We start from the raw sequence: 17,575 nt of genomic DNA on the forward strand, positions 1-17,575 counted from the left end.
ACAACATTATTTTATTTTTAATTTTTAACTCTGTGCAGCGATGGAAGCCGGCTCACTTTAGCACCTCGCCGCACCGGAGCCGGTCAGACTGGCTCCCTCCAGGCCGACCGAAATCTGCTCTGTGCGCTCCGCTGGGTGATGGGAGCGGGAGGAGGAGAAAAGGAGAAGCATTTTCCTGGCGTTTTTGGTGGCTCCAGCACCTCCCTGTCCACCTGGGCAGTCTTCCCTGTGCATCCCCATCTCCTTCAGCCTTTTGGACGTAGCCGAGGTTCTTCCCCACAGATGGCCATTTCCAAGCAGAGACAAGGTCATCCTGCTGGCAAGGGAAGTGCGCCGGGTAACTCCGCTTCCTTGTTTATTCCCGGCCACATTCATTCTTTCCCGGCTTTGCCGTTTTAGGAATGTCCACGTGAAGCAGCTTTTCCATTTTTCTGAATGCGTAGCGGAGTGATGGAGCTGTGCCACAGCTCCGTGTTGTACAGACGGAACCGGCGTGCAGTCACCTGGTGTAGGCGTCGCGTTCGTTAGTGTCCCTGTAATAAAAGCGTGGAGCATTTCTGAGTTGAAGGGAACGGGTGAAACACTGGAGAAGTAGAAGCTCGGTCTTTCTAAATTGAATCCTTGAATCACACCGTGGGTTGGGTTGGGAGGAACCTTGAAGACCATCTGGATCCACTCCTGCCGTGGGCTGGGTGCCCCCCCAGCTCAGGCTGCCCAGGGCCCCATCCATGGCCTCGGGCACCTGCAGGGATGGGGCACCCACATCTGGACAATGAATCGTTGTGGTAATTCCCTCTTGTGACCTTGCCAAGATGAATTAGCACCTCCATACCTCTCCCCCAGTAGTACGACTTTTATTTCTTTATGTCTTTGAGGAGACAGCTCCATCGAGGGGGGGCTTGTAGGTCTGTAGACTCACGTCCTCATGTCTTCAGGATGAGCCATTTGTCCGTCCAAGGGAAATGTATGATCCCGGTGCCAAGGTGGTATCCTTGCTGAAACCAGGCACTGGAAGAGCCTCCAGTCTTAGTGGTGACACGTGGCCAGATCTGCCCTCCTGATGGCTGAGGATGTGTAGGATGAAGCAGGGAACAAGAGCCGAGACAGTCGTACCCATCAGCTTGGTCCTTCGTGCCCAAGGGTTACAAAACTCATCCTCGGGGCTGGAATAAATCCTAGCCTGCAAGAAATGGCTGCTCCCACATCAGAGACGCCAAGGCAGAGCGAGCACCTCCCTCAAGCCAAGCCAAGGTTTCATCACCCCAAGCTGCCGAGCATCACCGGGCACCCTGCAGCCCGCAGCGCCCATAACCTCGCTGCAGGGCTCCTCCTCCGCTCTTCCTTTCCAGGAGCTGCAAGGCATTTCAGTTCCCAAAATCCCGGGCGGGGATTTTTGCTTCCCAGCCTCATCCTCCACACTCAGCAATTTGCAGCAGTAACCCCGCTCTCTCCTTCGCGACCTGTGTCAGGCATGAGTTTCCTGTTGACATTAATCCCTCGGCCGCCGTTTATCTTCTGTGCTTTTTCGATCCCGCGGTCACATCCTTCTGATGTTCCAGCTGCTCGCGCTGCCTGTCACTTGTCTGGGCCCAGAAAGGAGGGAATTTGCCCCAAATCGTCATCTAGATGACCCCAAGGGTCCTTATGCGTAGATGTTTCTGGAGCATCGTCTGACCTAAAGGTCAGATTAGCTGGAGGGGGCTGTTAGCACAAGGCTTGAGTGCATGGGATGGAGAATTTGGGTGAATGCTGGTAAATTCTGCCCAAATTAATTCACCCTACGGCCGAAAATGCCCTGCCCTTCCAGCTCCCTCCCTGCTGCCACAGCAGCCGTGCCCTGTGAAGGTCAGTGTTACTCATACTGGAAAATGATGTGTTTCCAGAAGGAGAATCCAGAACCCAAGCGGTTTGTAGAGCATCTTGGCTAGGAGTGACTCTGCAGGCATTTGCACTTGCCCAAGAGAAAGGGAGTCACTCCAGCCCAGAAGTTCTCCCCCACTTTCTATTGTCCATCCGATTTTTGTCACTCCCATTCTGGCTTCCCTCCACCTCCAGCAGGCTCCTATTCATTTGGCCCTACGAACACAAAGCACTGCCCTGAGGCTGAGTTCCTGCAATGGAGGGGAGGCTCCATTGGGCTCTGTTTTGGTTGGTGAACCCAAATGTGCCACAAAGCTCCATCAGCAGCCCTGGAGCCGGCGGCCGTGGGGTGCCTTGAGGAACACCTGGCATTAGAGAAGAGCAAATGAGCATCACAAATAATTCATCTGATGGCTCCAAGACCGTTATCTACAGAGCTGGCCAGAGAGCGCAAAGCATCCATTTGGATGGCTTTTGGATGCAGAGTGGGGGGAGGGGGTGGGAAGTGTTCCCTGAATCACACCGTGAATGATCCCTGGCTGCTGTTTGCGCCCTTCCAGGGCAGTTGTTACGATGGGAAGTGCAGCTATGGGAAAACCCACCCCGTGCATCCCCATCTGTGTGCTCGCAGGCTGCAGCCCCGCGCCCTGCCCTGGGTTTCCCATTATCTCTGCGGCCCCAGCCCTCCCCTCCCCATGAAGCTGGCTTCGTGCCCGTGGGTTTTTCCTCTGGGGGTGCAGGGAGCAGCGAGGCCGAGCTCACCCTGTGTTCGGGGATCCACAGCTGGAGCATCCCTGAGATGTGTCTGCACGGAGAGGCTGGGAATCAACTGGAATCAGCAACAAAACCCAGCAGGAGGAACCCCATGTCCTGCTCCTTCCTAATGCTTCACCGAAGCAGTTTGCTAAAATCCCCTCACCCTGGAAGATGAGTTTCCCAGGGCATTGCTTGACCCCACAGTGTTGCAAAAATCCCCAAAATGTGAACCAGGACTTGGAACGTAGCTGCGGAAACTGGCTGGATATTGGGGCTGGGGAGTCACTGCGATGGTTTTCCCACTGCAGAAACTGCAGTCTGGGTAATGGAGTGCTCCATGCTGGGCTGCAGCCCCAAAAAGTTGTTCTGGAAATGGGTTTATGCTTCACATCCCATGGTCCCGGCTACAACAGCAGCAGCTCGGAGGGTAAATAGGGAAATCCATCCCTCTGAGGATGCTGAGAGCAAACACCCGTTGCTCAAAGAGGAATAAAGGACCTGGAGCCAGGCACTCCAGCAGCACAGTGAGCAGGGAGTTCCCAGTTGCTGAGAAGCCCCTCAGGCCAGGCAAGTAGAGCAGCGGGCCCACAATTCCCACCGGCCCTATAAATCACACCTTGCCCTTAAATCCCACCCCTGCCTGGGAAGCACTGCGAAGCTGGCAAATGCGGGAGGAAGAGGAGGAGGAGGAGGGAGAGGAGGAGGAGGAAGGCGCCGAGGATGGAGCTGATGGGGTTTGGCTGCCACTGGGGTTTGGCTGCCCTTGTTCACACGCTGCTGGAGAACAAAAAGCCCCGAGTGAGTGCTCTTATCACAGCACAACGTCACAGAGCTGCGAAATCAGAGCTGATAACGGGCACGGGACCGAAGACGCAGACACCACGCGGGCACCGAGGCGCTGGTGCCATCCTGATGGAGCCCTGAGGGAGCCATCGTGCTGCTTTGCCTTGCAGGAATCACCCCAGTTTGTCCCTGAGCCCATGCTGGGGGTGCAGGGGGAGCAATCCAGCTCTAACTGGGCATCCCTAAGTGTCCCCACGGCATCTGCATAGCTGCAGTGAGCAGCGGCCAAGCTCCGGAGGTGGATGATGCCAACGCTGCGGGGCGGTTCTGTGCTGGCTGGCATCAGTCCTCACTGGAAAGGTCAGCGCTGAGCAGGCAGTAATGCAATTAGTGCTGGAGAAAGAGAGACAGAGCTGATGGGGGAGGCTCAGGAAGGAGGGCGTGATTGAATCAGATGGACTTCGCCTTCGGGCAGAGCAGCAGAAGGGCTGGAGCTCGGTGGGAATGGGCACATGGGGACGTCTGGGAATCATAGAGTCATGGAATCAGGATGGAGAGAGTGGGAAGGGACCTCACAGCCCCCCCAGCCCCACCCCTGCCATGGGCTGTGTGCTCCCCAGCTCAGGCTGCCCAGGGCCCCATCCGCAGTGCTGGGCACCTCCAGGGATGGGGCACCCATAGCTTCTTTGGACAACCTGTGCCAGGGCCTCGCCACCCTGTAAGTAAAGAATTTCCCCCCCAGAATATCCCCCAAACCTCACCAAAATGCAGAAGTGGGAGCTCCTAGGAGATACGTAATTGATGAGGGAGGGTTGGAGGAATTTGGGCTGTTTGCCCTAGAGAAAGAGAGTGCTGATAACATCTTCAGGCAGATAATAGAGGGTTTGCCTAAAGCGGGTGGGATGAAGGGATGGAAAATGCTCAGTTCCACAACAGAGAGGCAAAAAGCGATGGGGAAATCTGCCAGAGAGGGATTCAGGTGAGCTCTTGGGGGAGGCTGGAGAAGGAATAACCCAACCAGAATATCATCTGCTGCCCAAAGAGCTGTGGGAGCCCCATCCCTGGAGGTGCCCGAGGCCATGGCTGAGGCTCCGGGCAGCCCGAGCTGAGGGGGCACACAGTCCATGGAGGGGTGGGACTGGGGGGGGCAGCGGGAGGTGAGCAGCTCCGCAGCGTGCCATGATGCACAGCACAGAATGATCTTCCCAGGACCTCACTCATTTTCCCATCCAGATGGAAACGGAGAGGAGCAGAGACCTATTCTGGCTGCCTGATGTGCTTTTTCCTCCCTGGGGGGTTTGTAAGCGAGGTCCTGTGAAGCCATCGCTGTTTATCCTGGGCTTGCAGCCTCCCGCTCTTTATTTTGCTTGCTTTTAAATAACACCAACACTGGGCTCTGTTGGGTCCTCTGAGAGGTTTTTTTTTCAAGGCAGAGCCCAGGAGATCTGGCTGCCACTGTATTTTATCCAAGCATGAAGGCCCCATCCCTCCTATTGGAACCGCAGTGCTGCCATCGTTGCCTTTGCTTCGGGCAGTGGAACTGCTGCCAGATGAGCACATGGGTTACAGCAATGTGTTCCTTGCAGGGAAAACATTCACCTCCCCAGAGATGGCAGCACCCAGCAAGGAAAAACAGCGATAGGAAAGAATAAGGAAAAGAAAAATCACAGCAAGAAAGCAAAGTTCATCAAATCCCATGGAAAGGAGATGGTGTTGGAGGAGTCACTGGGGGGTGTCCAAGGAGAGGTCACTGGTACCATGTGGAAAGCCAACAAGGGTTGGTCATCGGCGATGCGCCCTTCCCCTAGGGACCTGGTATGGACGTGGCATCCTCGTCCAACGGAGCAAATCCCTTCCTCTCACAGAATCATTAAGGAGAAAGAAAAAGAAAAGAAAAATGAAAAAAAAAAAAAAAAAAAAAGCAAGATTCTTCTTTGCAGAATAGCTGCTCCAGAGAACGTGGGTGACATTTCCAGCAGGGCAAGGCATGCTCCACGGTCATGTCCCAGCTAATACAAGGAAGACATGGGCTTGTTTCCAAGTGCTCTGGCTTGGGGCCAGCTGCTTAACTCTTGGCATCTCAGTTCCTCAGCTGGAAGCAGGCGGGCTGTTCTGCATGGCCTCTCCTGGGCTGTTTGGGCGCGGGGAGGTGAGGACGGGACACGCTGCAGCCCCAGCACTGCAGGGTGGTTGGAGTAGGGATCACGGGACAGGGCTGCCATGCAAGCAAGGGGCAAAAGCCCCCAGGATGGCTGTCAGAACCCAGTCCCGCGCTCAAAACTTGTTTTCTGCAAGGTTGGGCTTATCACTGGGTGGATTTGTGGTCTGCTTCATGGGGCGCTGCTCCATTCTGGCACTGGGGGCTCCCCACAGCCCCGTGCTCACCATCCTACTCCGTGATTCCATAGAATTCCATAGATCCCTGCTTACGCTGTGATTCCACGATCCTTTGATTCCATGATTCTGTGAGATGAGGAGCCCATAGGCAGCTCCTGCTCTGCTCCCCAGGACCCATCCGGGGGATTTTGGAGCTGGTGAAGACGATTCGCAGAGAGCACCACAAACTGCAAAACCGTATGTCAGGAAGAAGGCAGCAAGCATCCTAACCAGAAACATATTTGGGGAGTGAGTCAGTGGGGGGGGGCGGGGGAAGCAAAAAGAAAGTTGCGCCCTTTTGCTTGATGAAAAAAGCATATGGCAACAGCCAGCGTTGTGAGCAACATTCCCCGCTCCGACAGCAGAGCCAGAAAGCAAAATCATGACTCAACCGTTGCGTTTCATCCAAATCTAAAGAGAAATCTCGCTCAGGAGGGGTATCTTCAGGGGGAGCCAGCGACGGAGCGTGTTAATTAACTAAATGGTTCGGGAGGGCAAAGTCATTTTGCAGAAGCTTGTAGGCTCATTTGGAAGCCCTGCTTCAAAACACTGCTGCGAGTGTGGAGAAACAAGTGCGCTGTGCACACAGACGGAACGCGTGGGATACACGAATCCGTGCACACATGCTTTTCTCAGATCCCGCAGACCAGACCTGCAAGGACCTCAACGCTTTGTGCCAAAACATCTTGCGTCCAGAAGTGCTTCGCTGAAGGCCACGAACACATCACCCTAACTCATGAATCCAGGAGGGCTGAGAATGCCATTGCGATGATGAAATACAGCCGGCCATTGGCAAAGCATTCACTGCAGCATCCCTGCACCGGACGGTGGTGAGCGCCCAGCACTGATGTCCTGGGAGCTGTGATTGCAGATGTCAGAAATGCAACGCTGGGTCAGCGACCATGGGAACAAAGCACTTCTTCCCCTGGAGAACAGATGCGGGCTGCAGCACGCAGGTTGCTTTCGTGACAGCACGGCACGCAGCTTTGGGAGGAATGGCTCTGCTCTCTTCCTTTTTTTTCTGCAGCCTCTCCCTCCTTCCCTCCCTCCCTCCCTCCTTCCCCCTGCTGATTTTTAATAATTCTGTTTATAGGAAAATTTTATAAAATAAGGCTTGCATGCAAGGGGCAGTCTGGTAAGCATAAAGGAGAAACCCCAAGGAGCATGCCAAGAGGCAGAACTGTCCCGTCCCACTGTGACACACTTCGTTAACAGAAAATGTTTGGCCGTTGTTTCAACATGAGCCCTTCTTGCAAAGCACACACGCACGGCTGAACATGAGCGCTGAGAAACAGCAACGAGACACGGCACTGGCACCTCTGCACCACAGTTGGTGGGAGCAGCTGGAGCTGAGCAGAGCTGGTTTGGGGCTGACCCATCCTCCTTTGCCAGGAGGTCTCACCATGAGAGAATCATATCATGGAATGGCAGCATGGTTGGGTTGGGTTGAGTTGGGTTGGGCTGGGTTGAGTTGGGTTGGGTTGGAAGAGACCTCCCAGCCCTTCCAGCCCCACCCCTGCCGTGGGCTGGGTGCCCCCCCAGATCAGGCTGCCCAGGGCCCCATCCATGGTCCTGGGCACCTCCAGGGATGGGGCACCCACCGCTTTTGGGAAGCAGCCTGCCCACCCTGGCTCCCAGTGACAAAGCCCTGCAAATCCCTGCTCCACACTGCAGCCCCCATGGGTATTGCTGCCCTGTGCCCACTCCCACCAGCCCACCCAACCCATCCTCTTCAATCATTCACAATTCTCTTTTCCGCTGTGGGTTGATGAAAATCATCTTCATTCCCAGCCTGCTGCATCCTTACCCTGAAAATCTGAGCGTTTGGAGCCCTCAAACCAAGAGTGTGTAACTCACTTCTGGAAGCACAAACTTGGAGAACACACTGTGGAACATGTGGTCCATTGGCCTCATTGCTGAGAGTGTCACAGGCTGCCCAGAGAGCTGGGGGTGCTCTCTAAGACCTCCAAGATCAGCCCTAACCTACCCCCACCGTGCCCACTGCCCACGTCCCTCAGATCCACATCTCCATGGTTCTGGAACACCTCCATGGACGGTATCCCTACCACTCCCTGTGCTGTGATGGCATATCAGAGGGGAAAAGTCTGGATTCATTAGGCACTGGATAAGATTAAGTAATTTCTACTTATAACAGCTATTACAAATTCAAAACCTACGCTGAAGGAGACTTCTTACCAATTGCAGAAAGCAGTTAAAACCCCCAAACCAGATACTTTGGCACAAACATACTTGACATTTTGTTTTAAACTGGAGGCCAGGAATCTTCCTTATCAAGGAGCACAGTGAAATGTCAAGACCCTTCAAGAGGCTGCTCTTCAAGTACTAAGTATGGCACTGCTCTGAGATGCGATACAGGCTTTGAGAGAGATTGAAAGAGCCATGAAAGCAAGAACAACAAACCAGCGGTGGGGCCTGCAGAGCTCCGGGCAGGGAGGTTTGCACATTGCCTCTCCCACCTCCGCGCTTGCGATCAACGAGGTGTGGAAAACCATGACACCATGTTTGCTGCGGACTCATTGACTTCTCACACCCAAAGAGAAAGGACACGGCTGAGGGCTGCTGTAGGGAGATGGGGCATCTTCAGTAGAAGGGCTGAATTTGTTTTGTAATGCGACCAGAGAGCACTGACCTCCAGGGTGATCTGGAAGCTCGACAGCCAGGCATTTCATTCCACATACTGGGGCTTTGCCTATTCCTTGGAGACACTGAACGTGCACACCCAACTTGTCTATGTTGGATGGGGCCCTGGGCAGCCTGATCTGGTGGGGGGCAGCCAGCCCATGGCAGGGGTGGGACTGGGGGGGTGCGAGGTCTCTTCCAACTCAACCCATTCTATGATTTGATGAGAATCAGTGAAGACAACAGAGAGGAACTCCTGGTGAAGTAAGGAAAAGGGCTCACTGCAATTGCAGATGAAGAGCAGCTAGTATGGTAATGCTTGGGAAACTGAAAATACCTTGGTATGTGTGGCAGTGTGTGACTGGGTCTAGGTGATGTATGGTGAAGAGTGGGAAGTTGACCCCATCAGACATTAACATCTATCAGTTCCAGTCTGACTCGAACAGAAAAATGTCACGTGCAGGCAGAAACCTCATCTCCAAGCCAATAACAGGAAAATAGGAAAGGGAATGACATTTGAAATAAACTCGTGGGGCAGAGGGCACACAAATGTACATTAACTATCTAACCATGAACAGTTGACATAGCGCTGAATGAAGTCAAAGAAATCAATTCCCACCCATTCAGCTCGAGGCACAGCCAGCTCTGCATGAGCGGTGTGGGAAAGGAGCAGCAGGACAAACAAAATCGTGCAGGAGGAAGAGGTGGCAACCAGGTGGAGTACAGACATGAGAACGGACACTGCTTTCTGATTAGCCTCAAACTGATAAGGAGCTGAAATAATTGAAGGTGGCCAGCTGGGCTGTCGCTGCAAAATAGAGCAGCGGGTCCCTAGCATCTGAAAGCAAGCATGGAATCACAGAATCAATCAGGTTGGGAAAGACCTCCAGGATCCCCAAGCCCAAGCCCAGCCCACCCCACCATGCCCACTGCCCATGTCCCTCAGTGCCACATCCCCATGGCTCTGGAACACCTCCAGGGACGGTGACCCCACCACTCCTGGGCAGCTGTGCCAGTGCAGCACCATTTTGTTAGAGCAGAAAGTGCTCCTCATATCCAACCTGAACCTCCTCTGGCACAACTTGAGGCTGTCACCACGGAAAGATTAGGAGCCAAGGGATGAAATTCAGTAAAATACATTTAAAAAATCGAAGGAGGTCATCTGCAAAATGACCTCGTATGAAAAAGAAAGCAGCCCAGCGGTGAGCGTCAAATTTGGACAAAGAAACTCAAGGACGAGCTTCGGAAAACAGCTCAGGATCGGTCAGAGGACGCCAACAACGCGGTTCATTTCCCTTATCTTGGTTTCTCAAGAAAAACCACCCGTCAACACAGCTCGTAAGGCTAAACATCACTCCTGCGGATGAAAACAAGTCGGTAATTGGAAGCCAGGACATTCCAGCTCTATATTGTGCCGCAGACCATCTGACCAGAAAGTTTTAAGCGTGAAATTTAGAATCCAGCGTGCAGAGACGTGACTCCGCTCGAGCCTGTGCTGCGCTGCGGACGTGGGGCAACCCTTTTTTGCCTAACAGCTCCAAAACGCCCTTATCAAAGAGCGCTTCATCTTCGCAAGAGGGTGAGAGAGGTTTTTTTGAGAATTAAAAAGATGAAAATCTGCCGACAGCACGCTTCATACGCGTGTATTTGCTTTAGAATAAACCTCCACGTATCCTTTAGTTGTGCCTTCTCTTTGTCGCGGCGTTAGGAGGTGCTTCGTGAAGGCCCACGCTGGACCAGAACCACGCTGCATGCAGCAGGAGGAAGGCAAGGCGATGCCCAGCTCCTGCTCCTCTCCCTGCTTGCCCCAGAGGTACACAGGAGGTGCACGAGGATCCCAGCCCTTATAAGGAGCGCGCTCAGCAGGCTCCAGCACGTCCCAGTGCGGGGGAAAAGAGCCATCCCATAAATCTGAGACACGTTCTGGACAACGGCAGAGTTTACGCAGACCACAGGAATTGTAGGAATTAACCCCCTCTGCTTGCAGCACTTAAAACGAGATCTCGTGGAGATCCAGTGGTGGAAGGGGATAGCGCAGCAGCAACGCGATCCAACTCTAAGCACGGACCGGGCACATTTGGAAATGCTCTGTACGTTCCACGTAGAAAAGGAGATTCTCCTTTTATGTTCAAGTTCTCCTCATTAAGAAGGGTTGATTAAACAACGGATCTGGAAAAGCAGCCGCACAAACAAAAGCCTGCCTTCTGGAGCAGAAGCGTCAAACCTCCCTCCGCTTAAAGGGCGGACTTTAATTTTTAATGATTATTCATCAACCAAGGTGAACTTGCCGGGCACGAGTTACAATTCACCAAGGCCGAAAGGATTTAAGAGAGCCAGAGTTCCAGGGACCCAGCACCGCGCTGCATTTACAGCAGCGCTGTTCCCATCATCTTCTGCCCTTCCCATCCCTCCCTTTCCCCCCTTTGCACTGTTTATCCCTTTATAATTGCTGCTAAATCCCCAACCACAACACACAGCCTCACGCCCAATTCCTCCCCCGTTGCACCACACGCTCGGGCAGCAAACAAGAGCCCAAGCAGCAGCGCTGCTGCCCTCCCCCTCCCCAGTTTCAGGAGGGATGCTGGCTGCTCCCACGTCCCTGTGCTGCTGGCTGGGGCCGATGGTTCCACATCTGTTTACATTGAGAACACAGCCATTCGCTGACACCGCGGCCTCTTCCTTTGCGAAGGAAAGCTGAGATTCTGCAGCTTCTAAACGTGCCATACAGATCATAAATACCTGAGACAGAGGCAGCTCGGAGGCCGTGGATCTGACACTTCTGCTCTAGAGCCGTGCATGGCTTAAGATCTCAGCATCGACCTTTTGGTGTTTCATTTGGAGACGATTTCCTTCCATCACCACACTTCCCTCTCGGAGGCTCCAGAATTAGTTTCGGATACAAATCCTGTCTAAGTTCTGGCATCCTCAGGCCTCACCAAGTTTATTTTATGCTGCTCTCCTTCCTCTTGACGGCTCCTTATGTACACACACACATATGTATTTCTGTACAAACACACACATCTACACATCTACTCATGGCAAAGGGCAGTGGGACCCTCTGCACATTGAGGTCAGAGCCTTTGTTTCAGAGACACACGGGACCTGGCCAAGCAATGACTCACCTTTGAGAAGAAGGTGACTAACGTCATTTGTGTGAAACCACAAATATTTATTTTAATGAAAAAATACTTAAAGTGGGCCACAGTGTCCATATATTCATTTGAATAGTAGTACAAAGATATGCATTTCTGAGAAAAAGTCTTAACGCTGTAGAAAATAAACGTGGTTCTTAAATTAGGCCAAAAGAAACCAGTAAAAAAGTAATGCTTTTATACACTGGAATAAAACGAAACGGAGAGAATAAATTATAATTACAGTATTCCAAAGATCCGCGCCGTGCTTTTCGGCACCGGTTTCTCCATGTGTCCCATGCCCCCAGGAGGCAGCACTCAGGATGGGCGTCCCATGGTACTGCGAGAACAGGATGCGGAGCTCAACGAGCCCTAGAGAAATGACACCAGCGTTCGTTATTTACTGACACATACAACACCGGAAACATGGCAGTTTTAGGTTTGTTAAGCAACATATATTTTGTTAATGGAAATTAATTTAGCCTTTTTTTTTTTTTTCTTTTCTTTTTTTTTAAATCAACTCATCTTTTACGCTTTGACGAACGGAACAGCAATTATGGTCATTAACAAGAATGTCGCCCGAGCACAACGCACAACGGTGCTGACGTGATGCTGCGCCTTGTGTTGCCTTTTTATGAAGTCAACAAGAATTGGGAATAATTTCAGGTCTAATTAAGCACTGCAAAACATTTAAAACTATAAAGTGCTTTCCGATACGAACCATTTTTGCTCCTTAGAAACAGGAAAAAACCCAAACATGCACTTAAACCTGAAACCTCCATGCCATATATACTGCAGTTTAACATCCGTTTTGTGCCATTGGTTTTCAGATTTCTTTCCCCATGCCCCCCCAGTCCCCATTCAAAAATTCAGACAGTGTCCAAATTGGATTTGTCAGTATCGTCCTGGTCGTGTTTGTACATGAAGGTTAGGAGGAAAAGAGCAATATCCAGAGATGACCAATAGGCAGTGTGCGACGTGACTGCAGACCAGTATCTGCTCTCCACCAGACCTTCCCTGAGCTCGAAATCAATCCTGTGCTCCAGTTCCACTAGAAATTGGAGAAGAAAGAGAAATGCCGTTAGAACTGCGCGCCAGTGGATGAAAAAGGAATCCTTGCTTATTTCTCCATCACCTTTAGGTTCCACTTGTGCAGAAACCAAACCTAAAGCTCGAAAAGAGCTGGTATCCATATTTTTTTAACTAACTGTTTTCTGCATAGTGATTATGGAAATAAATCTACGCTCCTTACATGGGAATACCCAGGAGATGCTGAGATCCCATTAGCAAACTCTGTCAGGATCGGGAAGCTCAGAGCTTGCAGCAGTGCAGGGATCTGTGGCACCTCTGGCAGCTGTATGGGGAGACTACGCGCAGTACGATGCGCGCTGTCAGAAAACCATAGCTCCAGCCCTTTTAATTTCCAGATTATTCCAAATCCATTTCAGCAGTTATCCTTTCATTCTAACGGCTGCTTTGATTAATACCACATTCAGAGCAATTCTCACTGCATGTTTCACTGGGCCAATGGTTAACCTATTGTGAAGGCACTTCAGCGGTTAGAAAATCTCTGCAAGGAGCAACAGAATGAAAAGGACAAAACGAAAAGCCCGCTTAGCTACAAAAGCCAAAACCTCCATATTGAGTAAAAAAATGCAGCCATTTATCAAAGGCAATTTCAAGGAATTTTAATTCTTGGCTGGGAGAGCGCATAAATGGAGCATCGCACCAGCGCTGCCTCCGCGGTCATGGCACAGCAGGGCTGGGGAGTGACAGCCCTTCATCCCTCACAGCGGCGTTTCGCTGCTTTCCAAACGCAGCAAGGAGAGGGAGTCGGAGCCTCTGCATACCAGGAGACAACCACAGTCATTTCCACTGAGATGCATGCATTCGAAACCGGTCGCTCTGCAGCAAAAACAACCCCGACCAACCCCGTCTCCGTTACAGAAGCTTGAGAGGAAGCCAAACCCCACTGCAAGCCGTCGGGCCGCTCTCTCAGAAGCAAACACTTGGGCCACGGATTGCATCATTCTGCCCGCAGACTCATGGCCTCTACTCCAAGTTCTCCTCCTACGGATGGGATTTTAGCAAAGAGGGATGTGGGAATCGTGCAGGAGACCTCAACGTGCCACCGTGCAAAGGGACCTCCTCAAGAGCTCCACAATACTGGCTGCCATGCCACTCCATTTCCCTGAGGTTTAAAAGAAAGTCTCTGTCCTCAGCAGTGACTCAGGCAGGTTATCTGCTGGAAGTGGCAGCAATCAACAGACTGCAATGCATCATGTGAATGCAATCACAAGATACAACAGTGCGAACGCTTGTGACTGCTTAGATTGCAAAAGCCCCGCCTTGCAATGAGAAGTTTAAAAATAAAATCACGTATGAATGTCTGTAAAGGAAGTATATGTACTTTTAAAAAAAACCCAGCTGCTAAAATTGCAGTCTGTGCTCTGGGCGGTTCAGAGCAGGACAAGGACAGCCTCTGTTTCCAGTCATACCTGCCTTTACATAGAGATTGCTTCAGAAACGCAGATGTATGGGCAAATTTACATAAATCCATTTCATTACAGAGGCTGAGATTCTTGAAGCAATTATTTTGCTTTTCCTAGAGACAGTCTAGGAACTACTGATGCACAGGTCTCGTTAGCTAAAACTCACACACACACATATGTAAGTGTGTATACGATGGACACAAATACACAGATAAATGTCTTTTAAGAGAACTAAAAAAAAAAAAAGATAACAGGGAGAACAAAGTCAGTAATTGGACAGTCTTCAAAGAAGCACAGAATGGTTGAGGATGGAAGGGACCTCTAGAGGTCACATCATCCAACGCCCTGCTCAAGCAGGGATACCCAGAGCTGGAGCCCAGCACTGTGCCCGGGTGGTTTTTGGAGATCTCCAAGGAGGACACCCCACAGCCTCTCTGGGCAGCTTGTTCCAGCGCTCCGCCACCTGCACAGCACAGAAGTGCTGCCTGAGGGCCAGAGCGAACCTCCCGTGCTCCTGTTTATGCCCAGTGCCTCTTGTCCTGGCACTGGACACCACTGCATAGAGCCTGGCTCCGTCATCTCCGCACCTCCCTTCAGGTATTTATGGACATGGATGGGATCTCCTGAGCATCCTCATCTCCAGGCTGAGCAGCCCCAGCTCTTGGCCCCTCCTCACAGCAGAGCTGTTTCAGGCCCTGCAGCACCTCTGTGGCCTACACTGGGCTCTCTTCAGTATGCCCGGGCCTCTCCTCTACTGCAGGCCCAGAACTGGGCCCAGCACCCCATGTGCAGCCTCACCAGCACTGAGCAGGGGGGAAGGATGCCCTCCCTCAGCCCGCTCAGCGCTCCCACAAGACACACATGCAGCCCACTGCAGATCTTGCTCCCACAGGGGACGTAAGGTGGACTAGTCACTAACATGTGGGTTCGAGGAAGCCCGAGCTGCTGTGTGAGAAAGGCGGCGTTCCCACAGTGGTCTTCTTGTCGTCCCCTTCCGCTCCATCTTTCCCTGGCTCCGGAGTCTGTGCACTCGATCGACCAAATCTGGAGAACAGCATCCCTCCGAGGCCCTTCCCAATGCTCGCAGCTCCTGCACTCAGCAAAAACAAACAAACAAAAGTAAAAACAAGCACAAGGTCAGCCAAGCCAAACGGCAAATTAAAGCCGCTGCAGTACCCGTCAATTAGAGCTGCGTGACGGAAAACACTATTCATGCTTTTCTAGGGTGGGAACAGCTTATCTGACTGAAGTGTACACTGTTTATCGTGAGGTTAATCTAGGGTACAAGCAAAGGCTGTCATTTGGAACCTGTAGTTAGGGGAACAAAAAAATAGATGAGAACGCTTTTGAACCAAGGAATCCGGAATTTTTAAGTATGTGCTGTAATTCCTCCTTCACAGAAAGTTGAAGACAAATGTTTTGTGACAACGGCACTACCTTCTGAACCTAAGAATCCCATGGGAACATTTAAGAGACTTCTTTCATTCCGGGTCCTCATGATGGAATAACCCTTACAGAGATTCAGAATGCTCTATCGTCCTTCAGTATGATTACGTTGGTTGCTCTGGAAGAAGGGTATAAAAGCTAGGAACAGATCTGTGATGTGTTCTCCTGACTTTGCTGCCACCGTATGGACGAGACACTGAAGTTGCTGTAGTAAAACAGCAAAAAAGCAGTGTACTGTGACAGAAAGCTGCCTTGAAACGCTGCATGTTTTCGCTTAAGGATTAAACTACTTTTATACACTCTATTCGTTTGGTTGGCAAGACTCCTTGCACTGGGTCACACTAACCTTCTTCCAAATCCCACACAGAGAGCTGAAGAAAGTCCTTGAGTCAACAAAAACTGCAAGTGCGTGCTCAAGGATAAGCTCCAGTGAAAGTGATTTTAAGCTCTACTAAATCAGGGCTTATTCTGATTCGGAAAGTTGGTTCAGAAAGGCAGAAGGGGACAGACTTCATACGAAACCAGCCTGAATTTCCCTTGGTAAAATTATAGATTAAATGGAACTGTAATACTTTATATGGAGTGATTTTTTTTTCTCCTATTTGTCAATACCAGAAAACGCTGTCACAAAACAAGCTTTAGAATACTTTTCCATGAAGTACAGTGGAAACTATGAACCCCCCAGGATGTTACCATAAGAAGGCAGACAACAATAAGGCGGCAAGAGCATAAACTCTCTGACCCACATCCTCTCCCTGCAATGCATCCTCTCCTTGACTTCAATGTATTATGTAAACTGTCTTTTCTTCAAAGTAAACGTTAGTTTGGATTAAAACAAGCAATGCACCTACACAGAGCAAACACTGAAAACAGGCAGGAATGGCTTGCTGACAGCTGTACCTTAAACAGCACGGAGCAGTGATGCTCTACAAGAAGATCCTCTATAAAAAAGGACAAGGAATAATTACCCAATATACTGGCTTTGCCTATGTTTGTTATGGACTCCCCGTAGTGGCGTCGAACCATGACTGGTGAAGTAGTTGGGCTGGGTACAGTTGAAGCACTTTCGCCATCGGTAACTGAGGTAGGTTCTTTTGTTGGGTTGAGAAAACTTGGCTTCATGTGCTCGTAAGGTAGAGGGTTTGCAGTGTTGTACCAGTGGATCTGGACTGGTGAAATGTTGCTGTAGTGCTTCAGGATTAAAGGTTCTAATCTATAGGCCTGCAAGAGGAATTCAGGAAAGAAAGCACTGAGTGGCAAGACTGAAAACTACATATTTTTATATGTACTATATAAAACCTTCCAATTCAGAGTCCTCTCCAACCTCAAATCCAAATATCTGTAACCAGGGAAGCCTAGAAAATGACAGAACAATGGCAACAATTTTACTACCCAGTGCTGTTACCAATGCAGAAACTGCTGTCAGCAGACGTTTGTTATTATCTTATTGATCCACAGTATCTTATTGAAAGACCGAACTTTATATACAGTTAAACTGATTCTGCACAATGAAATAGCGAGAACCCAAGTGTGTAAAAATTTTGCTTGATGACACTTCCATGAGCCCCACGCAAACTGTGAATTAGAAGGGCATTGGTATATTTGTTTGAGAAATCGCTTTCTATTGACTCCTTGTTTTTCTTTATTTTTCTTGTTTACTCAGATGTAGAAAAGCAGCCTGCATTTCTATATCTCAGAGCAGAGTAATGTTACTGCTAGGAAAATTCCAGTTCTGGAGTTGCTAGAGCTGAACAAAGCCAGCTGAGCAGAAGCAGCATGTTGGGATTTGAGTCTGAAGACATCCAGATTCAGGTAGACGTTAAAAACAAAAGCATCCCCAAATTACCATCCTACAACAAGCACGAAACTCCCAAATCAGACTCTTGTCAAAGAGGTTGCCAAGGCCGTACAGATCAGAGGCCCAACATCCTGCCTTTGATGACAGCTAACACTGGCTGCCTATGGAAGAGCATAAGGACAGCACAGAGCTATACCCATACTTCCTTCCCAAGTCCTATCCCACCCTTTAACAATCTGTTATTCCCCTTGGGAAAACAACACGTCTTTGTTTTTCGACAGTATCTTGTAAAC

The 17,575-nt window shown here is 50.6% G+C and overlaps 1 protein-coding gene across 2 annotated transcripts in view; it reads right to left on the reverse strand.

Annotated features, from left to right (window-relative positions):
• DDHD1 (DDHD domain containing 1) overlaps nucleotides 11,564-17,575 on the reverse strand; it is a 61,650-nt gene continuing 55,638 nt past the window's right edge. For both annotated transcript variants that reach the window (XM_021401843.1, XM_021401844.1), the window contains 3 exons: nucleotides 16,453-16,705; nucleotides 14,958-15,128; nucleotides 11,564-12,597 (listed from right to left, as the gene is read on the reverse strand). In XM_021401843.1, the coding sequence (XP_021257518.1) occupies nucleotides 12,416-12,597; nucleotides 14,958-15,128; nucleotides 16,453-16,705 (606 nt within the window). In that variant the 3' untranslated portion in view covers nucleotides 11,564-12,415. The remainder of the gene's footprint in view (nucleotides 12,598-14,957; nucleotides 15,129-16,452; nucleotides 16,706-17,575) is intronic.

The sequence above is a fragment of the Numida meleagris genome, chromosome 6, assembly GCF_002078875.1.
Source record: "Numida meleagris isolate 19003 breed g44 Domestic line chromosome 6, NumMel1.0, whole genome shotgun sequence".
Taxonomy (NCBI): domain Eukaryota; kingdom Metazoa; phylum Chordata; class Aves; order Galliformes; family Numididae; genus Numida; species Numida meleagris.